Source organism: Sorex araneus, chromosome X, assembly GCF_027595985.1.
Source record: "Sorex araneus isolate mSorAra2 chromosome X, mSorAra2.pri, whole genome shotgun sequence".
NCBI lineage: Eukaryota > Metazoa > Chordata > Mammalia > Eulipotyphla > Soricidae > Sorex > Sorex araneus.
The window spans coordinates 171,781,260-171,805,067 of NC_073313.1; the positions used below are offsets into that span (position 1 = coordinate 171,781,260).

At 42.0% G+C, this 23,808-nt stretch overlaps 1 protein-coding gene and 1 non-coding gene across 3 annotated transcripts in view; both read left to right on the forward strand.

The window, feature by feature from the left end:
* The first annotated feature begins 7,911 nt into the window (after positions 1-7,911).
* The window catches only part of DARS1 (aspartyl-tRNA synthetase 1), a 61,830-nt gene continuing 45,933 nt past the window's right edge, over positions 7,912-23,808 (forward strand). The window contains exons 1-4 of one of the 2 annotated variants that reach the window (XM_004616512.3): positions 7,912-8,076; positions 10,311-10,368; positions 15,676-15,768; positions 20,718-20,820. In XM_004616512.3, coding sequence (XP_004616569.1) covers positions 8,011-8,076; positions 10,311-10,368; positions 15,676-15,768; positions 20,718-20,820 — 320 coding nt within the window. In that variant the 5' untranslated portion in view covers positions 7,912-8,010. The remainder of the gene's footprint in view (positions 8,077-10,310; positions 10,369-15,675; positions 15,769-20,717; positions 20,821-23,808) is intronic. The other variant, XM_055122202.1, reaches the window with a different exon arrangement.
* Positions 18,820-18,959, forward strand: LOC129400201 (small Cajal body-specific RNA 21). The gene has a single exon (XR_008627520.1). It is a non-coding gene; the product is annotated as a small Cajal body-specific RNA 21 (non-coding RNA).

Here is a 23,808-nt window from a genome sequence, read left to right on the forward strand (position 1 = left end):
AAATACAAAACCACGCGGCCTCATTTCTCTTCACAACAGGTCTGACTCTAGTGGGGTGCTCCTAATAATAATGGTGAGGTTTGTGTTGAAATATTGAATGTAACCAAAGTAAATAGAAAGTAAAGTGAAATTTATCAGTTACAAGGCGGGGGGGTGCGGGGGTGGGCGGGATGGGTGGTGTACTGTGATTTTTTTTTTGTCTTCGGTGGTGGGATATGGGCACTGGTGAAGGGATGGTTTTTTCAGCATTGTATGACTAAGACTTAAGCCTGAAAGCATTGTAATTTTCCACATGCTGATTCAATAAAATAAAATTTAAAAATAAAAGAACCCCCATTCCCACCCCTATATTTCTATCTTTATCAGTCTAGCTCCTCTGAAAGCTTGACAAGTCACATGGTGAACAGTGGACTACTACAAATGCCACCAAGTCATCAACTTAGCTTCAGCTCTGATATCCTCACTAGACCAGTTTTGTAAGACCTGAGGCACTTGGCATGTGGCCTTTTATCTGGAGAATTTTTCTTTTCCATTGCTATCAGAAAAGAGTACCAGAAGCAAAAATATATAAATTCTTACCCAGGGTTCTTTTCTAAATAGCGATAAGCTATTGAGGCAAAAGGCCCACAGAAATAAGTGCATCGTCTGGGCAGTGTAAAGATAAGACCCCAGCCTTAGCAAAGGAACTAGCTACAAGATTTGTGTGTCCATTTCTCATCTTTCATTCATACAAAAGGATTCATAAATTTAATGAAGGAAATAAAAATCTTTTTGTAAAAGGATGAGCTGGAGCGATAGCACAGCAGGTAGGGCGTTCACCTTGCATGCGGCAACCCGGGTTCTATTCCTCCGCCCCTCTCAGAGAGCCTGGCAAGGTACTGAGAGTATCTTGCCCACACTGCAGAGCCTGGCAAGCTACCCATCGCACATTCGATATGCCAAAAACAGTAATAAGTCTCACAATGAAGACATTACTGGTGCCCACTCGAGCAAATCGCTAAGCAACGGGATGACAGTGACAGTGACAGTGTAAAAGCATTTTTATATTTAAAGATGATTTTATCTTTTTTTCCATTTTTGTTTTGTTTTTCCCTTTGCCCTCCCCTTTGTAGCTGTTGTTATCTCGATGTCAGGAAGTCATGCACGCTTGGTTGTGATAATCACACACTTGGTTGTGGTGCTCACTAGAGGCTGCACATCTGTCTGTGAACCTTGCACACTCAGCTGAGGTCAGAAAGAGGTTAGCATAGTTTGGGTGTAGTGCCTGAATATGTGCTTATGGGCGGGGGGAGGTCACACTCTGGGTGTTCAGACATGTTTTCATTATAGTGCTTGCCAGGATTGTTATGGTGTTTCCTGCAGAGCTGCCAGTATTGTACTTGGTGCATGTGGATGACATCAGGGGGGGAACTCATGACTTCTCAATTGCAAGGCAGGTGCTTTTGGTGATCCCCAGAACCCACATAAAAGAAAAACTAAATACCAAATGAAATAAAGCAACAATCCCAGAAGAAAGCATCTTCTCAGACTCCCATTCCATGTTGTCACCTCATGTGTGAGAGAATACTTTATTGATCACAAAGATTCACTAACACTTCCTGAAGAATGAGGAAATTCACCTACCCTGTTGAATTCAGAGATGACGGTTACAGAGATGATGGTTTTACCAATACAACAGGAAGCAGAAAGTGGTCATGCCTCCAGGAGTCACATGAAGTACTAAAATGCCTTTTGTTGCCTCTTTGATCATGAAAGCATGTATCAAAACAGAGCATGTACCAAAAGTTCATAAGGAGCTACATGAGTTCACCTTGTCAATTCATAACAGATAAAACAGGAGCAAGAAGTTGGTTCTGCTATAAGTTGCTCAGATTTGGGAATTAGTCTGTTATCACGCATACTCAAGCAACCCTGACCAGATAAATGGAAGATGTCCACAACAGTATGCTCCTCTACTCAAAATTCAGAAATCTGCTTGGTTGCTGTTAGTTAATGTTAACGGTGGCTTTTCCAGGATACATTTCCCTTCTTCACAGCTTCTGACAGAGCTGATATGTCACTATCACTGTCACTGTCATCTCGTTGCTCATCGATTTGTTCGAGCGGGCACCAGTAATGTCTCTCATTGAGAGACTTATTGTTATGGTTTTTGGCATATCCAATATACACGGGTAGCTTGCCAGGCGCTGCCATCCGGGCTCCATACTCTCGGTAGCTTGCCAGGCTCTCCGAGAGGGGCAGAGGAATCAAACACGGGTTGGCCGCGTGAAAGGCGAACACCCAACCGCTGTGCTATCGCTCCAGCCCAAGAGCTGATATGATTACAGCAAAATTAACAATTGCCTAAATTCCATGGTGGGACGGCATGTTGCATAGGCTAAGACATTCACCTACCCTCTGCTCATGGTACCCTTTGATTCATACTATGAATCAAAGAGAATGTTCAGAGTCTTTCTGGGAATGCATTTGTTTATCAATATTACAACAATTTCATAGGCTTTTGTCACTAATTACCTGCTGTCTTACTAACTGGCCTATGTATTATTGAGAACAGAAATCAATACATCTTTCTTATTGCCAATGGTATAATGTTTGACAAAACACAGATGCTTATAAAGAATTACTGATCAATTAAAAGAGAATAAAAGTTTACCTATTTTCTTCTAAATTTATTCCTCAAATTTCAGAGCAATCTGTATTCCCACATTCAACCCCACATTCAACTTGTGGAAAATTTGTCTTTTCCTCCATTTATGATTTAAATGACAAATTAATATGGTCAATATTGGTATGAATTTCAGATAAGCCAAAATGTTTTTCTTATTTGCCTGTGAAATGTATGGCACTTGTATGGTTAGTTGAGCATCTATATTCTTAGCTTCCTGCTGCTGAGCAGATTTTGGGGGACCATATGTGGTGCTAGGGATTCAAACTGAGGATTCATCCTAAGGTACATTGAAGACAAGGTCAGCAAAACCCTCCACGACATTGAAGCTACTGGTATCTTCAAAGCTGACATGCAGCACTGGCCAAGCAAGTGAAAACAGAGATAAATGAATGGGACTATCTCAAACTAAGAAGCTTCTCCACCTCAAGAGAAACAGTGACCAAAGTACAAAGACAATCTACAGAATGGGAAATAATATTTACGCAGTACCCATCTGATAAAGGGTTGATATCAAGGATATACAATGCACTGGTTGAACTCCACAAGAAGAAAACTGCCAACCCGATCAAAAAATGGGGTGATGAAATGAACAGAAACTTTCCCAAAGAAGAAATCCAAATGGCTGAGAGGCACATGAGAAAATGTTCATCACTAATCATCAGGGAGATGCAGATCAAAACAACAATGAGATACCATCTCACACCACAGAGACTGGCCCACATCCCAAAAAACAAAAGCAACTGGTGTTGGTGTGGATGTGGGGAGAAAGGGACTCTCCTTCACTGCTGGTGGGAATGCCGACTGGTTCAGCCCTTTTGGAAAACAATATGGATGATTCTCAAAAAATTAGAAATTGAGCTTCTGTTTGACCCAGCAATACCACTCCTGGGAATATATCCCGGAGAGGCAAAAAGGTATAGTAGAGATGACATCTGCATTTCTGTGTTTATTGCAGCACTGTTTACAATAGCCACAATCTGGAAAAAACCAGAATGTCCCAAAACAGATGACTGGTTAAAGAAACTCTGGTACAGCTACACAATGGAATACTATGTAGCTGTCAAAAAACATGAAGTCATGAAATTTGCATATAAGTGGATCAACATGGAAAGTATCATGTTGAGTGAAATGAGTCAGAAAGAAAGAGACATACATAGAAAGATTGCACTCATATGTGGAATATAAAATAGCTGGGAAGTACAAGTTTGCAATGATGCAATTTCTGGCAGATATTTCTCTGGACTTAGTTACTAAAATACTAAAATACAGAAATCCCAAACCATGCGGCCACTAGTGCGGCCACTCGACCTCATATCTCTTCATTCTCAGCAATGGAAAACAAATTATCAAATACTTCCTTTTCAGCAGGTCTGACTTCAGGGGGGAGAAACTCCAAACAATAATAGTGAGTTTTGTTGAGATAGTGAATGTAATCAAAGTAAGGTTAAGGTGAAGGTAAAGCGAAATTTATCAGTTACACAGGCGGGAGGGGTGTCTAGGGATGTGGGGGGTCGGGGTGGAGCTATATTGTGATTCTTGGTGGTGGAATATGTGCACTGGTGAAGGGATGGGTGCTCGAGCATTGTATAACTGAGACTTAAACCTGAAAACTTTGTAACTTTCCACATGGTGACTCAATAAAAAAAATTTTTAAAAAGATGGAAAAAATTAAAATAAAAAATAATAAATAAATAAAAATAAAAACAATGACTGTGCAAAAAAAAAAAAACCAACTGGGGATTCAGACCATGATTGACCACCTGCAAGGCAAGCGCATTACCTCTTATGCTAGGTCTCTGGCATCAGTCCATCCAATAGTTTTTAAATGCACTCAAATCTTGCTTTAAAAAAAAGCTTCACTTTACCTACTCTAGTTGCTACCATCTATATCATCTCTTCTCTTCCCTTCCCATCCAATCTACATCTCTTTCCCTCCAATCCACTGAAGCCCTAGAAAGTAGAGAAGAATGTGGCTAACATATATTTTGGCACCATATCAGTAAGTAGAAATACATTCTTCAGAGGCTCTGAGACCATACACAAGTTACCTAACCTCTACATATCCCAATTTCCCTATTTGTAAGATTTTAATACTGTCTCTATGTTAAGACTGGTGTAAGAATTACTAGAGTTAGCATATGGAAAACACTGATGATAGTGTTTGGCACCAGTAAGCCTTATCTAAAGATTTGCTATGAATCACAGCTTATTTTCATTTCTTCACTACTTCTCAGACAATTCCCACTCCATCACTTTACTGCACAAAAAAATACCAATGAGCAATAACTTGCAAAATCCAGTGAGTATTTCCTACTCATTGTTAGATCTAGGCAGCATTTTTTTTCTTTTTGGGTCACACTCGGTGATGCACAGGGGTTACTTCTGGCTCATGCACTCAGGAATTACTCCTGGCAGTGCTCAGGGGACCACATGGGATTATGAGATTCTGGGACTCAAACTCGGAAGAGCCATGTGCAAAGCAAACGCCCTACCCACTGTGCTATCGCTCCAGCCCCTTGGCAGCATTTTATGTTGACACTTTTCTTGGAACATTCTCTTCCCTAGTCCGTTGCTACAACTTCCATTTTTTGCCAGTGCTCTCACTGGCCATTATCTATGTCCTAGACCTCTCTTCCATGCTGCTGATTTCACAAGGCCAGATGGTATTTGGACATCCTTTTTTTTTTCTTTTTTTTTTCCTGGATTTTTGGATTTTTGAGCTACAGCCTGCAGTGCTGAGCTTATCCCTAGCTCTGCATTCAGGATTCACTCCTGATGGTGCTCGGGAAAAGATATGAGATGCTGGATCAAACCTGTGCAAGGCAAGCACCCTACTTGCTATAGTATTGTTCTGGTCCTGATAGCTGGATGTCTTTTGAATGTCTCAAGGCATGTCAGATGTGTTATTTATATCCCAACCTGAGCAGTGATTTTTCTTTCCTTTACCATAGCTCCCATTTGTCTTGCTTATTCTTTCAGCCCCTCTTTCTGTGGCTGACCCTCACTCCTATTCCAGATTTTAGCTGAGGTCCTCATTTCCTCGAGGAGACTGAGGTGAATACCTCCAAAGAAACCTACATAGAACCCAACACCTCCAGTTTAAAACTGTAATTAGATGGTAAGATACACAAGAGCAGGGACACTGCCAATCATTTTACTGAAGTATCCCAAGACCTGATGCGGCAACCTTTACAGACCTTTCATTTACAATAGGGTTTAGTTACACTTTTTTTTTTTTTTTTTTTTTTTGCTTTTTGGGTCACACCCGGCATGCACAGGGGTTACTCCTGGCTCTGCACTCAGGAATTACCCCGGGCGGTCCCTCGGGGGAACATATGGGATGCTGGGGATGGAAGCAGGGTTGGCCACGTGAAAGGCAAACGAAACGCCCTTCCCGCTGTACTATTGATCCAGCCCCTAGTTACACTTTTATTTTTTTTTATTGAAATATCTTTTATTGAACAGAGGGGAAGAATGTATCTGCAATGTGGGCTAAGAAAGATAATTTTCTTTTTTTTTTATTAGTTTATTTTTAATTAGAGAGTCATCGTGAGGGTACAGTTACAGATCCATACATCTTTATGCTCATGCTTCCCCCATACAAAGTTCAATAACCCATCCCTTCACCAGTGCCCATTCTCCACCACCCATAAACCCAACATCCCTCCTCCCCTCCCCAGACCCGTCTCCCCCCACCCCACCCTGCCACTATGGCAGGGAATTCCCTTTTGTTCTCTCTCTCTGATTAGGTGTTGTGGTTTGCAATAGAGGTGTTGAGTGGCCATTGTGTTCAGTCTCTAGTCTGTATTCCGCCCGCCTCACCCTTCCCCTACATGACCTCCAACCACATTTTACTTGGTGGTCCCTTCCCTGAGTTACCCAGAATGAGAGACCAGCCTCCAAGCCATGGAAACAATCTCCTGGTACTTATTTCTACTATTCTTGGGCGTTAGTCTTATAGTCTATTATTCTATATTCCACAGATGAGTGCAATCTTTCTATGTCTCTCTCTTTCTGACTCATTTCACTTAGCATGATACTTTCCATGTTGATCCACTTATATGCAAACGTCATGACCTCATTTTTTCTAACAGCTGCATAGTATTCCATTGTATAGATGTACCAGAGTTTCTTCAACCTAGTTACACTTTTAAACTAGAATTAACTGTACTACCTTGTGCCTGGTTAAAATGAGGAGTGCAAAGAAACAACCGAAGAGACAACATTCAACCAAACTACCAAATCGTTGCCAATACTGATAAAAGATATAAACGTCTTTTGTTTCCTTTAAAAGTGTAACTGGGGAGAGGCATTTATTGAACAACCAGCCACTGAATAATGCACTGTCCTTAATGCAAGTCCAGGAGTGGTGGTGTAGAGCACTTGCCTTGGACGTGAGGTCTTGGATTCCATGCCCGGTCCACACACAAAAGCAACAGCTGCAGCAGCAATTTAGACTGTGATGTATGTACTGAGGGTGGGGAGTGCTATTGTGTTTATCCCTCACATCTCACCCTGCTTTGGCAAGCCTACTGCCTGTAACTCAGGAGTAAGAGCAGCGGTTTGCAAAGAGAGGCCACTGGGAGAGTAACAGTCAGTCTAAAAGAGTCAATAAAAAGGCGAGGCCTGAGTTTTGGTGATGATTTCAGTGCCTGAGGCTGAAGCCAGGGAAAGACATAAAGTAATGACAACAGCACAATTCGCAGTAGCATAAGGGTAAGTATTTAAAAGTTAGAGAAAGGGCCAGAGCGATAGTACAGCGGGTAGGGTGTTTGCCTTGCACGCCGCCAACCCAGGATCCATCCCCAGCATCCCATATGGTCCCCCATATGGGAGCACCGCCAAGAGTAATTCCTGAGCCCAGAGCCAGGAGTAACCCCTGAGCATTGCCAGGTGTGACCCCAAAATAAATAAATAAAGTTTTTCTTTAAAAAAATAGTTAGGGAACTTCAAAACTCAACTCAGCACCCGAGCCCTCACTTCCCCCACCCCCACCCCACCCCACTCCATACCTCGCCCCCCGCAGCCCCGCCCGCGCTAATCCCGCGAGACTCTTGAATAAATTCCAGGTACGGTCCTAGCCCGGTCAACACCCCGTCGGGGCGGGGCGAGAAAGGACTGCACACTCCAGCACGCACAGGTCTCGCGAGCGAAGCTCCGGCTCTCGCGATCTTTCGGGAGCCGGCCTTCCATGCGGACCGCCGGCGCGCGCGCTGGGGGAGGAGGGCCGGGAGGGCGGGGATTTGTGGCGGAGGGGGTAGAGCGCCCTGTGTCCCTGTGGCCTTGCCCTACGGAAGCCTGCGAGGAAGGGTGGTGACCACTGCCCCCGTCCAGCTGTCCAGATGCCCAGCGCCAACGCCAACCGCAAGAGTCAGGAGAAGCCGCGGGAGATCATGGAGGCGGCGGAAGTGGGTCTCGGCCGTCCCGGGTCAGGCGGGCGGCCCCCGGCCCCCGCCGAGCCCGGCCGAGCGGAGGGAGGAGGGGGGGGGAGGTCCCGCCGCGGCGGGCCTGCTGGCCGTGCGCGCCCCGGCTGCCCCCGGGCCCTGGCCGGTGCCGCGGGGCCCAAGCCGCCGCAGAGCGCGCGGGGAAGCGCGCGTCCTGAGCGGTGGGCGCCTGGGGAGGGGGGTCGGGGAGCGTGCAGCCTCGACTGTCCCGGAAGTCACGGCGGGGCACACTCGACCTTCACGTAACGCACCCCCCACCCCACCTCCGACCCCGCAGGACGTGGCACTGTGCTCACTGCTCCATTTCTCGCCGCCCTTGGGGCCGGACAGCCCGGGGCGCGAGTTGCATCCTTCCCCACGTGGCCGCTTTAAAGAACCCTTTGGTCACGTTCAGGTTCCCTCCCCCGGATAAGGGGCCGGGTGATTGGGAGGGAGGGAGGTTTGCAGAGAATGCATTTGAGATGAAGGGACCCAGAGTCGTATGGGTCGCTTCGAGTGGTTCTTGGGTGCATTTTTGCAAGAACACGTTTGAAATCAGCCTCCACGTTGTGTGTGCTGTTGGACAACCGAGCCCTAACTACCATGCCCAACTCCTTGTCGCTCAAGGAATCCCGAGTTTGTGATAAACTCCATCAAGAATAGGTGGTTTCGAGAATAGAAAGTGGGTGAAGAAGGGTTGCTGACATATGGACAGTACCGAGATTTATTATTTTTTTTTTCCCCTCGCCTTGGGTTTCTTCGCTTACTGATGCGGCTGTAATGCCACATTGTGTGACTGCTTCTTAGTGCTGGAGTTATCCTTGTTTGCAGGTGTTTTTTCCATCTGAAAGTTGTTCCAGTAATCACTTTATAATGTCTGGTTTACTTTAGTATATAGATATGAAACTTCCAAATCTCGGAGAAATTTCCAACAGGTAGCAAGAATGACAGGAGTGTTTCATACATCTCTTAAGTTACCTTGTAAAATCTAAGAAAATTGTGATGGTCTGCCAATTTGATTGATTATACAAGTGACCAGGAGTTTAGTTGAGTTTATGGTTTGCCACAGGTTGACTTTAGGTTGACCTTGCGATCTCTCACTACTTTTGGACTAGCCTACTCACTGCCTTCAGACCTGGCTGGAGCAATAGCCCAGCGGGTAGAGCGTTTGCCTTGCACACGGGGTTCAATTCCTCTGTCCCTCTCAGAGAGCCCAGCAAGCTATGGAGAATATCCCGCCCACACGGCAGAGCCTGGCAAGCTACGCCTGGCATATTCGATATGCCAAAAACAGTAACAAGTCTCACAATGGAGACGTTACTGGTGCCTGCTCCAGCAAATCGATAAGCAACGGGAAGATAGAGCTATATAAGTGACCAGTGTACCCTTGCAGTTAACATAGGTCTAGCTACAAAGTAGACTTTCTCCCCGAGATACCTAGAGGTAAAATGAGATTAAAATAAAGGCGCATTTTAGCTACTTAATATTTTGTTAATAACAATCTAGACCTAAGATCTCCTGTTTCCTGTTTGAGACTTTACATCTGTAATGAGAAAGTTCATCTCTTACTATTGATACAACCTGATACTGAAGCTAATTTCTGTAAATAGGAAGCTAATGAAGTTTTTGATGATGCTTCCAAGAGGAAAATTGTATTTACCTTACACCCACCATCTCCACTTTCTCAAAACTGGACATTGGTGCTCAGAAAGCTTACCCAAAAGGGCGGTTCCCTTTGGACATCTTTTCTGTGAAAGGGAGTTAATAAATGTGTGTGATGCTTTCTCTTTTTCCCCGGAGGTCTTTATATTCACCACTTCGAAGTAGTTTTGTCTTTTCTTTTTTTAACTTTTTGTGCTTTTTAAAATTATTTGTATTAAGGACCTCATTCATGTAAAACATGTACTCCACTACATCTCAGGCCCCTTCTGGATGAATTTGGACAAGTGTTAAAATCTGTTGCATGTGTCTAAGTTTTATCTGAAATGCTCTAATGTATATCTACTCAGTAATGTTCATTTTCAAGATAAATGAACCAGAAACTGGGTGCTTATTCCATTTTTTTATGAAGAATGATATGACATAACTACATTTTTAGACAACCGAATCTCTGAACTATTTGGAATGTTAAATTCATTTTTGAAGTCTGTTATTTGTACTTATTGTTTGCTATACTGTTTATGTGTATTTAAAAAGTAATGCAGAAATATATTTTATAGGATTATGCTAAAGAAAGATATGGAGTATCTTCAATGATACAGTCTCAGGAAAAACCAGGTTAGTAGCTATGTGATAATAAACTTTTCTTTCTAATCTCAAAAACTTTATGAGGTTATAAATAAGATTGGCACAATTAAAGGCATAACTAGGGAGGCATAACACAAAAAAAGAAGCTTATATGACATTAGTAATCTAAGCAGATTTCATGACCCTGGGGAAGCATTGTCGGTTTGGGAATCCCTTAATCTAGAAAAGATAATTGAATATGTTTTAAATAATAAATCATATTAATATTTCTAACTAGTCTAGATTTTACTCTTAGGGAATAGAAGGTTTATAATAAAAGAGGTTAATAATAATTGTCTTCGTGAGATACAGTCTTTTCCCTTACTTCTTGAAGTTGTTCCTTGCCCCCTGCAAACTTACTATCATTCCTTGAAATTGACTAAAGAGTTTTCAAACTCTTTGAAACTTAAGAGTTTTCAAACCTGTGGATTTTCTGTTTGTAATCTTTGTCTTCATTTTTGTTTTTTTTTTTAATATTTATATGTAATTTCAACAGGGACTGGAGTGATAGAGCAGTGGTAGGGCGTTTGCCTTACACTCGGCCAACCCAGGTTCGATTCCTCTGTCCCTCCCGGAGAGCCTGGCAAGCCACCGAGAGTATCCCACCCGCACAGCAGAACCTGGCAAGCTACCTGTGGCGTATTCGATATGCCAAAAACAGTAACAAGTCTCACAATGGAGACATTACTGGTGCCCGCTCAAGCAAATCACTGAGCAACGGGACGACAGTGCTATAATTTCAACAGATTTAAGTTACCTCAACTGTTAAGCAGTTTTTTCTTTTGGTATACGCAGCAATTTTTTTTTTCAATCTTTGGTACAAATGCAGACCATTGACTTCTGGTCTATTGGAAGTATTAATTGCTTCCATATATATGAGACCCTGAATTTTATGCTTTGGAAATATATCTCCAAGTGAATTTTATTATTTTGGATTCAGTTCACTGCATTCACAAAATAATCCCCTCTTTCCCCCCCCCCCCCCCCACCATATTGTTAGAAAAGTGCAAATGAAATGCCAGCTGGTTTGGTTAAAAATAAACCTTTCTTTGAAAAAATAGCAGTACTCCTACATTTAAAAAAAATAAACCTTTCTGAATTAAAATATACTGGGGAAAAATAATTTCGTGTGAAATGTGCTTTGTGCTTTAAGCAGTAGAGTAATGTCTACTGCCAGGATTAGATAGAGAAGTCATTTGAGACTTTTTTATTTTCAGCTAAGTATCTTTCTAAACTAGACTTCCTTGAACTCTAACACAAATAACCTCTCTGGAATTTCAGTCTCTTACATTACTGAGTTGCCTTAAATACTGCTCATACTTAGCTACAAGTTCATATCCATTTATAAGTTGTCCCCACCAGAAGAATAACCTGTGTCTAATCTGATTATAGTAACAGTAAAGTGCTGCCTTTGGTTTTATTCCTGCAAAAATTATACTTTACCTAGCAATTTCCTTTTCTAGGTGCTTCATTTCTCCAAATTTCTTCATCCTAATGTCAGACTTAAAATTTTGGGGTAGGCAATGGTTTTCAAATCAAACCCTTGAGACTGCTTTATCCATTCATACCAGTGGGTTACGACATGTTCCTCAAGTATTTGTAAATATGTTTTAGATAGAGAACACCTATCTTAAGGGCCAGAGCAATAGTATGCCCAGTAGGTTACTTGTCTTGCACTTAGCCAACCTGGGTTCAATTCCTGGCATCCCATTTGGTCCTCTGAACCCCGCCAGGAGTGATTACTCATTACTCAGCAATTAGCCAGATTCAGCCCTGAACACTACCGGATATGACCCAAAATCAAAGAAGAGAACGTCTACCTAATTACTTAGTTTGGGGGCCGCAACCTGCTGTAATTGGGGACTTTTTCTGCCTCTTTGCTCAGGAGTAACTTCTAGCCATGCTCAAGGGATTATATTTGGTGCTGGAGACTCAAACTAGGGATTCAAGGCAAGTGCCTTAATCCTTGTACTATCTCTAACCCATGTACTATCCTAGACCCACTACCTAGTTATTCCTAATGCTGCATGAGACAAAGGACATTATCTATTTCAAGTATTCCAGCTATTGATAACTATGTCATGTCTAATGTTTTTAAATACATTTTTCTCGAATTCTAAATATTGTATACTTTAAAAATGATGTATCTTGTTTTTATTACTGTTTTCACATAATAGTTCAGTCTCAGTTTTCCTGTTTAGGGCGCTCTATGAATACAGTACTTTGTTACTAGAAACTGTAGTTGTTTCTAGTAGTCAGTGCTCACTAGTAGTCAAAGAGGAATTTATTGGTTCCTATAACTGTAGGAAGCGAAGCATTATGTGCTTTAACACATGTATCTAAAGACTCCAGCAATGTTCTCAGGGCTTTCTGTATCCTGGTTCTAGTTTCCTTAGTGAGTGGCTTTATGCTTTTACCCTACAAATCCATGTAAAGAGGGGCTGGGGGCTGGGGAATGAACATGACATGTAAACCTGGCTTCCACCATTTCAGCTCAGTGACTTTAGGAAGTAAAATTTATCTCCCAGTGGGGCTGGAGCGATAGCACAGTGGGTAGGGTGTTTGCCTTGCACGCGGCCGACCCGGGTTCTAATCCCAGCATCCCATATGGCCCCCTGAGCACCGCCAGGGGTGATTCCTGAGTGCATGAGCCAGGAGTGACCCCTGTGCATCGCCGGGTGTGACCCAAAAAGCAAAAAAAAAAAAATTATCTCCCAGTATCTGGGACTTTTTTTTGTTGTTAATTTGTTTTTTTAATGGAATCACTATAAGATACACAGTTAAAAAGTGTTTCATGGTTGGGTTTAGTCATAAAATGTTTCATAACCAGTCCCATCACACCCAGGATCTGTTTTTAATCCAGGTATTAAGTTCCAGAGAATTTTTTTTATTACTTCGAAGTAACATCCATTCTTCTGGATTAGTTTTGTAACCAAGAGAATGCAAAACTATTACTGTTCAGGCCTGGAGGAGTACCATCCCTTATGACTAACAACCTTACATACTGCTCTCTCCACCCTTGGAGAAGCTCTTGTTCTCCCTTGAGTGCATTATTCTTTCTCTCTTTCCCTCCCTCCTCACCTTCAAAAACCTCCAAGTCTGTTTTACTTAAAAAAAGAAAACATAAATAGACTTATGTACTGTGGCAGTCAAGCAGTGTAGTTTAGGCAAAAGCAGGTAAAGGCAGGTTGTACTTGGTCTTTTTTTTTTTAATTTTTTTATTAGAGAATCACTGTGATGTACAGTTACAAACTTATGAACTTTTGTGTTTGCATTTCCCTCATACGGTGATCGTTTACCCATCCCTCCACCAGTGCCCATTCACCTCCACCAATGATCCCAGTATCCCTCTCACCACCCCCACCTCATCCCCCGCCACCCCATCCTGCCTCTGCGGCAGGGCATTCTGTTTTGTTCTCTTTGCTTTGGGGTGTTGTAGTTTGCAATAGAGGTATTGAGTGGCCTTTATGTTCGGTCTATAGTTTACTTTTAGTTCATATCTTCCAACCCGAATGGGTCCTCCCAACATCCTCTACTTGGTGTTCCCTTCTCTCTCTGAGCTGCCTTTTCCCCCAGCATGTGAAGCCAGTTTCCAAGCTGTGGGTCAGACCTCCTGGTCCTTATTTCTACTACTCTTGGGTGTTAGTTAGTCTCCCATGCTGTTATTGTATATTCCACAGATAGATGAAGTCTTGAAATTTGCATGTAAGTGGATCAACATGGAAAGTATCATGTTAAGTGAAATGAGTCAGAAAGGTTGTACTTGACCTTTTGAAGTGTTCAGATGTGTGTTTTGAAACTTTCTTTGCACTCTAAAGTAAGGGACCAGAGAGTTGGTAGTTTAAAGGCCATTCCTTTAGTTAAGGCAAAAATAATAGTTCCTACATCTAGGTTTGGTCCCAACTTTGAGGTATTATACTGAATGCTGCAATGAATAATGGTATGAATACGTTCTTTCGAATGAAAGGACTCTTATCATGATTATCATGATATTCAACCTTTCTTTTTGTCATCTTCTTTAAAAAAATTATTATAGGTAAATGTTTGTAAGTTGACATTTATAGTCTCAGTATCCAAAGCTATCTTACTTTATCATCACCCTAAGTCTTTGTATTTTTTAAATGATGAATTGAATTACATTAATATTTGAATGTAAACCAACCTGTATTAGTGGGGTATAAAAATTACTTATATTTATAATTTTATGTATAATTGATATAGATTCATTTAGAGTATTTCTTCATGAAGTGTTCTTATCTGTGAGTTTCTTTCCTTAAAATAGCTTTACTGACTTTGTTATATGAGCACTGCTGACCTTATAGAATAAATTGGTATTATTTCCTCTTTAATGTTTTCAAGATATCTTGTGAACTTTGTATTGCTTTTTAAATATTCTGTAGAGTTTTCCAGAAAACTATCTAAGCATGCAGTTTTATTTTTGTACTGCGCTGGGAGGTTTTTAACTACAGATTAAATTTTATTTAATAGCAAAATAATAATAATAATAATAATAATAATAATAATAATAATAATAATAATAGTTCCTTTAATAGTTTAGGAGGGTGGCAGTGATGATGGCAGAGAATTTGATAAATTGTGTGTGTGTGTGTGTGTGTGTAAAAATTCCCCACATTTGAGGTAAAATGCTAGTGGAGGGGTATGGAAAAGGTATTGTTAGAGCATAAGATTTATTTATTTATTTTTATTTTATTATTATTTTTTACAGTTGCAGATTTATACATTTTTGTGCTCATGTTTCTCCCTAACAAAGTTTGATAACCCATCCCTTCACCAGTGCCCATTCTCCACCACCAGTAAACCCAACATCCCTCCCCCCCCCCCCCCCCGTCCCTGTCTCCCCCCACCCCACACTGCCACTATGGCAGGGTATTCCCTTTTGTTCTCTCTCTCTGATTAGGTGTTGTGGTTTGCAATAAAGGTGTTGAGTGGCCATTGTGTTCAGTCTCTAGTCTATATTCGGCCCACATCATCTTTCCCCCACATGACCTCCAACCACATTTTACTTGGTGTTCCCTTCTCTGAGTTGCCCAGAATGAGAGACCAGCCTCCAAGCCACGGAGACAGCCTCCTGGTACTTATTTCTACTATTCTTGAGTGTTAGTCTTATAGTCTATTATTCTATATTCCACAGATGAGTGCAATCTTTCTATGTCTGTCTCTCTCTTTCTGACTCATTTCACTTAGCATAATACTTTCCAGAGCATAAGATTTATTTAAGAAAATAGCAAATATTTATACTAGCTCTCACACCTAAGTAGTTTCGTTTATTTGCTGCAGATAGAGTTTTGGTTCGAATTAAAGACTTGACAGTAGGAAAAGCTGATGAAGTTGTTTGGATACGTGCAAGAGTTCATACAAGCAGAGCTAAAGGTAAGATTGATTTAATGAGTAAAACCCTTTTTGTTGTGTATATTTGGCGTTTTGCGTCACACTGGCAATGCTCAGGGGTCATTCCTGGCTCTGCACTAGGAATTACTCCTGGTAGTGCTTAGGGGGCATACACAATGCTGGGGATGAAACCCAGGTCAGCCACGTACAAGGCAAATGCCCTACCCACTGCTCTGGCCCCAGACCCCTTTTTGTGATGACAGGTTTTTTTCTTACAAATTTCTCGTTCACCATAGTAAATCTTTAAAGGTAAAACAACCCAAAAAGCAAAACAGAAACTCCTGTTTGTTTTATTTAGTCATTGTAAATTGTTCATCCATAGTTAATTTGGGTCTTAAAAGAAATCCTTACGGATAGTTTGATCTTGAAGACTCGGATGAGAGCAAGGAAGATATGCCACTCCCTCCCCAATCCAGCACCACCACGTGCAGGTGGCACCAGAGTGCCTCTGGGCTGAGCATCACCAGGGTGACCCTCACGCACATGTGGGGGGAAAAAGTACTTTTCTAGCATTGCTCAGAAGTTTAAGAAGTGAAGAATGTTTAAGAAGGTTCTCATTTGTTTGCAGTATTCTGATAGAGATGACAGAAGGATAAGATTGAGTGGCCTGGGGGCTGGAGAGATAGCACAGCGGGTAGGGCATTTGCCTTGCACGCGGCCGACCCGGGTTCAAATCCCAGCATCCCATATGGTCCCCTGAGCACGACCAGGGGTAATTCCTGAGTGCAGAGCCAGGAGTAACCCCTGTGCATCACCAGGTGTGACCCAAAAAGTAAAAAAAAAAAAAAAAAGATTGAGTGGCCTAAAACTATATAGTTACTTGGTATTTGTTTTATTGGATTTAAATTTGATAGCTTAAGTGGATCCCATATTACATAGTACAAGTACAGAATTTGTTCATTACTGTTGGAGACATTACTGATGCCCGTTCGAGCAAATTGATAAACAGTGGGACGACAGTGCTACAGTGCTACTGTTGAAAGTAATGTACAGAATTGAATTAAGAACTTCGCCATAACAACTGAAAAGAACATTTATTCAGACAAACCTCCATTTCTTTGGAGAGTTGTCTTCCATTCCCTTGGAAAACTGTCCCCATTTTCTTGGAAAATTGTCTTTTATTCCCTTAGAAAATTATCTTCCCACTTCTTTGAAAAATTTTTCTCTATTCCCCTAGATAATTGTCCTAGCTGACTATTCAGAATTGTCTAAAAATTTTGATAGCATTTGTGTTCATTTACAGTTTACATAACTTTTCCACATATGAACATCCTTAACAAATTGAGGTTCAGAATGATAAACCACTTGCCCAAATTTCTCATAGTATTTAACATGGTAATTAATTGCTTCTTATGCTTATTTTTATTTTTTTATTTTATTTATTTTTTTGGTTTTGGGGCTACACCCTGTGGTACTCAGGTGTTACTCTTGGCTCTGTACTCGGGAATCACTCCTTATGAACTCCAGGAAGCACCATAGGATGCCAGGGATCAAACCCAGGTCAGCCGCCTACAAGGCAAGTGCTCCACCTGGTGAACTGTCTCGCCAACCTCCTGTGTTTGTTTTAAATACTTACATGATTATTTCTAAATCACATTAAAAAAGTTTTTCTCTGCCATAGAGGCAGGCTGTGGGGAGAGGTATCAAGGTGAGGGACACTGGGAACATTGGTGGCAGGAAATGTATACACAGTGAGGGGATGGGTATTAGAACATCATATGACTGAAAGCCCATCATGAACAACTTTGTAACTGTATCTCATAGTGAATTAGGAGAAATATAATCGCAAAATTTTGATGTAGGGCTAAAAACAAAAGGTTTTCTCTTTGGTAGGGCTCTCGAATATACTTGGCCGTTGGAGCAGACAGTTCCATTCAAGGGCCTGGGGCTGTGCTGCTGCTGGCCCCCACAGTGCTGGGGACCTCCACAGTCACCTGACAGTGCTCAGGGGCCCCTAGCACCCACTGAGTCTACACCCAGTGCTCAGGGGCCCCTAGCACCCACTGAGTATAGACTCAGTGGGTGCTTGGAATAAAAATTTTTATGGGAGGTACACCATTGTTGCTTGGGATATCCTGCAGTACTTGGGGATCTAGCCTAGGTCCTCACACGTGTTTTACCACTTGAGGCACAAGTCTGCCTCCTTCTTGAAATTGTATTTAAAAATTCCAGCATTATAGGGTCTAGAGAGTATGGGGAATAAGGTGCTAGCCTTGCACGTGACTAACCTGGGTTCAGTCTGCAGCATCCCTTATGGTCCCCCAAGCTTGCCAGGTGTAATTTCTGAGTGCAGATTCAGAAGTAACCTCTGAGCCTTGCTGGGTGTAACTCCAAAAAAAAAAAAACAGCAATACATACACTTACTTACTTTCAGGATTACTACTATTAAGAGTTTATCTATTCTTTCAATATCATATCCCAAATTAGATAAATACTGATAAACTTGGAGAGTACTGGTGGTATTTTGTTTTGTTTTTTAAACTGATTTTAAGTTAATGATAGCTTTTCTTAAAGGCTGAGCAATTTGTTGTACCAATGGATAATCACCATGTATTATAATCCATCATTTGCGCTCTCATTACAGTTGGTAGGGGTTTTTTTGGGGGGGGCTGGCAGGGCGGGGTGGGGGGTCTGTGGGATGGGGGTCCACGTCTGTTATTGCTCAGAGGGCTTTTCCTTCATGCTGGAGGGACCACCATGTTTTCGGGACTGAACCAGGGTCTCCTTCCTGCATGCCAATCACACGCTCCAGCTATTGCAATAGCTGTCTCCCTGACCCCCATTCATTTGTATTGTCTATTAGACTGGTCGCTGTTTTTCTGTGGAAAAGAAGCATTTTGTTTATAGTTTATCTAAACTATGCATTTACTTAGGAAATAAGGACCAGAGATTTAGCTCAGTGGGCTGGAGCAGATGCTTGATGCTTTGCACACCAGAATCCCAGGTTGGGTCCCTGGTACTGAATGATCCCCTAAGCACACAAGGAGTAGAACCCAAGCACTGCTGGATGTGGCTCAAACCATAACAAAAATATGGCTCGATTTCCTGGGCGGTGGATTCAGCCTATTCCACCTTCCCTCAGGCGAGCCTAGAGCAGAGAGGCTGGGCTTCACCCTGCATTGGAGAGGGGTTCAAGAAAGGCGCCTCACCAGGGCAGCCCTTGCCTCACATTTACTTGGCCATGATTACTTAGTAGTGGAGCTGGTGGGAAAGGATGGAAATCTGAAGAGAAAGAGAGAAAAAAATAAGTTATTTAGTAAATTAGGAGATAGAATACTTGGCAGCATTAAGCCCCAACCAAAGACTTCTTCACATTCATCCCTTTACTCTCTCCTTCTATATCTCTTATCCATGTTGAAAATGCATGAGTGATATTAACCAGTGGTTATGAGTAAGGACTTGAGAACAATTTTTTCTTGCCGTCAGTAAGTTGTGATGGAATTGTTTTCACTTAAATTTCCCAAGTAGAGGCGAGAAAGCTAGTACAATGGTTAAGGCACTTTTCCTTCGCACAAGCAGGTCTGATTCCATCCCCAGCAGCACATTTGGTCCCCCAACAACCAGGAGTAACCTTTGAGTGTAGACTCAGGAGTAGCCCTTACATGCTGCTGGGTGGATCCCAGCCCTGGCGCCGCCATCCCCACCTCACAATCTCCTCAAGCATTGGTTAGTATGTATTCTTTTATCTAAATCTTTATTAATTTGACAAAAAATAATGTATCATTGTTTGCTTTTACTGCCTTAATTCTGCATGCTTGAGTGTTCCCTCAAATTATTTGTTCCAACCCATTACTCTCTTACCGTTTCAGACCTCATTCTTCTTTACACATACATGTTTAAGATAGTTATGTATTGAGGATAGTTACTGAAATACGTTCTTAAGTCATTTGACAAATATTTTTTCTCAGGTGCTTGTTTTTCCTTTTTTTTTTCAAATTTGCCTTTTTTGGGGGCTGGAGTGATAGTACAGCAGGTAGTGCATTTGCCTTGCATGCAGCAGACCTGAATTTGATCCCTGGTATCCTATATGGTCTCCCAAATACTTCCAAGTGTGATTCCTGAGTGCAAAACCAGGAGTGGCCTCTGAGCATTGCTGGGTGTGGACCCAAAAAGTAAAAAAAAATCTTAAAAATTTGGTGTTTTCATAGGGGCCGCACTCAACCATGCTGCGGTCTCATTTTGTGGGCTTGGCAGTTGAGTGCTCACATCAGGCAGTGCTTGGGGAGTCAGGCTAGAGTTGAAATTTGTTTAAGAATTCAATTCAGGGGCAAAATAATTTTCACGATTTATATCTTATTAGAAGTTGCAGTTTGCTGGGACAAGAGAGATGGTACTTACCTCATGCAGCCAGCCTGGTTTCTATTCCAAGTACCACATATGGTCCCCTGAGTCAGCAGTAAATTCCTGAGTGCAGAATCTGGAGTAAAACCCTGAACACTGCTGGGTGTGGCCCAAAACTTCACCAAAAAAAAAAATTGCAATTTGTCTGTGTTCTCATACTGCATAATAAAAACTTTTTTTGATACTCATACTAGGAACTTGAGTTTCTGTAAAGTTTGTTTAGTTGAGGGCCAGAAAGAGAATGTAGCGAATAAAGCACTTGCCTTTCTCACAGACGACCAGGGTTTGATCCTTGGCACCACATATGGTCCCCCAAGACCACGAGGGGCAATCCCTGAACACAGAGCCAGGAGTAAGCCCTGAGCACTGCGGATGTGGGCTTCCCCCCCAACCCCAGGAAATCAAAATAATAAAAAATAAAAATATTCAGTTGAGTCTGAGTATTTTGGCTATGAAAGTTTGATATATTATGTATGTCTACTGAATATGACAAATTTTGATTTATTTTGAAAATAGAGAAACATTTTCCTTCTTCATAAAACCTAAAGTACCATATCTTTAATGCACTGTGTTCTTTCCATCTCATTCAGGGAAGCAGTGTTTCTTGGTCCTACGTCAACAGCAGTTTAATGTTCAGGCTCTTGTGGCGGTGGGAGACCATGCAAGCAAGCAGATGGTTAAATTTGCTGCCAAGTAAGTAAGCAATTATATCCTGTTGTCAGAATAAACAATGGTGGGAACCAGGACTCCCAAGATTGGACCATTTTCATACATTAACATCAATGCTTCGTTTGTTTAAAAATGTAGTTATTTAAATTGTCAGTTGAGTGTTGCTGAATACATTAAACTTACAAAAGAGAAAATATGGAACACAGGCTGGAGATTCGTTTGGAACTGCTGAAGCAGCACTCTCTATAGACAAGTCACATTTACTTTCAAGTAGAATAACTAAAAACTTGGCAGCCCCAACATAGCAAAGCAACTTTATTTTGTTTTGTTTGTTGAGCTTCCTGTTCTCCCTACCTCCTCCAGTTTGAGACTTGCATATTAAGCAACAAGTTTTCTAACTTTTTACTAAAAATGTGCAGTTAAAAAATAGCATTTTTTTTAAAAAAATGATAGCATTTTACAAATGACTAGGAGAGTGAAAGGCATGCAAACAAATGTTATAATGTGTTGAACTATTTGATGCCAAAAGGGGGTTGCTTTTGTGTGTGAGTTTTTTTTTGTTTTTTGTTTTTTAAGTACAAGCTGGCAGTGATGCAATTTCTGGCAGATATTTCTCTGGACTTAGTTACTAAAATACAGAAACCCAAAACCTTGAGGCCACTAAGTGCGGTCTCTTGACCTCATACCTCTTCATTCTCAGCAATGGAAAACAAATTATCAAATACTTCTTTTTCAGCAGGTCCGACTTTAGGGAGAGAGACTCTCCAAACAATAATAGTGAGTTTTGTTGAAATATTGATGTAATCAAAGTGAAAGTAAAGTGAAATTTATCAGTTGCACAGGTGGGGGGGGGCTAGGGGTGTGGGGGGACGGGGTGGAGCTATACTGTGATTCTTGGTGGTGTGTGCACTGGTGAAGGGATGGGTGTTCGAGCATTGTATAACTGAGACTTAAACTTGAAAACTTTTAATTTTATTTATTTTCTTTGTTTGGTTTTTAAGTAAAAATTGCTTTAAAAGTAAAGTAAGGGGCTGGAGTGATAGTACAGCAGGTAGGGTGTTTGCTTTGCACAAGGCCAACCCGGGTTTGATTCCCAGCATCCCATATGGTCCTCTTGAGAACTGCCGGGAGTAATTTCTGAGTGTAGAGCCAGGAGTAAGCCCTGTGCATCGCCAGGTGTGATCCAAGAAGCAAAAAAATAAAGTAAAAGTTCTTCCACCCCAAGTGTGGCTGTCTTGCTGCTTGTATAGAAGCACATTTCTTTGTTTAGTTTGCAAGAGGCAGGCTATAAAGATAATATAGTGTCGGGGTGGTTGTGCTTGCTCTACAGGCACAACCACCCTATAATAATGGCAGTAATGGTGATAGAGCTAGTTTTGCTTGTATCTTTCTAAATCAGAATTTTATTTCCATAATAATAATCAAAGACTATTTTTTTTTTCTTTTTGGGTCACACCCGGCAGTGCACAGGGGTTACTCCTGGCTCTGCACTCAGGAACCACCCCTGGTGGTGCTCAGGGGACCATATGGGATGCTGGGAATCGAACCCGAGTTGGCCACGTGCAAGGCAAACGTCCTACTCACTGTGCTATCACTCCAGCCCCAAAGAAGCCTTTTTTAAAAGGATAGTATATTACAATTTACAAAATAGACTACTTCATAGTTTTAAAATGTTCCTTGTTTGTTTTTCTTTGGGGGCCACACTCAGTGTTACACAGTGCTCATTCCTGGCTCTTGGTTCAGATATCACTCCTGTTGGGATTTGGGATATCATATGTGGTGCTGAGGATTGAAGCTAGGTTAGGACATGCAAGGCAAACACCCTGCCCACTTGTACTGAGCGGGCCTTCAAGCATATAGCTTGCAGTCAAACATTCGCATAATCAGGTTGAGAAAGCCATTTTACAAGAACTGGAGGACTGGGACATTTTTACAAGAGCAGGATGGTTAGCCAACAATAGATCAGCCTTCTGGATATCTACTGTTACCTCCCCTCGTTCCCTGGGTGTTCCTCGGGACAGGACACCCACTGTACTAGTTCTCCATATATATTTTTTTGGGGGGAGAGGTTCTGTTGTTTGTTTGGGGCCACATCTGCTGACACTTAGGGATTGCTTCTGTCTCTGTACTCAGGAATCACTCCTGGTAGGCTTAGGGGATCATATGGGATACCGGGGATTGAACCCAGCCAGCTGCGTGCAAAGCAAGTACTCTATTTATTTATTCTTAAAGAAAGTAATTCACGCGCATATGCTGCCTGAGCCCCTGTGCTGCTTGTGCCCGCGTGGCCGAGCACATGTGTCGCCCGCATCTCCCCTCTTAAGATGTGTACTTTCATACTTTTGTGTCTAAAGCTCGGTTATGTGTAGTGGCTTCCTCCACCCTTGGAGAAGCCCGCGTTCTCCCTTGAGCGCGTTATTCTTACTATTTTCTCTTCCACTTATCCCTTCTTCCCTCCCTCAGAAACCTCTGAATAAAATCTATTTACTTCAAAAAAGAAAAAGTTATTCAGGCCCAATAGATATGTCAGAGGACTTAGTACATGCTTTGCATGCGGGAGGCCAGGTTCAAACTCCAGCACCACTGCATGGTCCCCCTCACACTGCCAAGAGTAGCCCCTGAATACCACAGGATGTGGCCCCAAAATTAGGGAGGAAAGATACAATATCCTAATTTAAATTTGGATATTCCCTGACAGTCCCCACATGGGACATTGTTCAATTTATAATGAATGGCCAGTAAGTTTGGGTTCAGGTAATTGCTTATCAAATTCATATTTATTGTGTGATACCTATACCTGCACCATGGTTTACAAATTCCACTGCCATTATGGCCAGGGAGATGACTGAAAGGACTGGAGCACTTGCCTTGAATATGAGGTTCTAAATCCAATCCCTTACGCTTTCTGCTCCCCTTCCTCACCTCTGGGACACAGGATCACCCAGAAGGGAGTGAGCCCTAGGGTTCCCTGAACATTGTTTGGAAAGCCACTGATTATGATGCCTGATATAT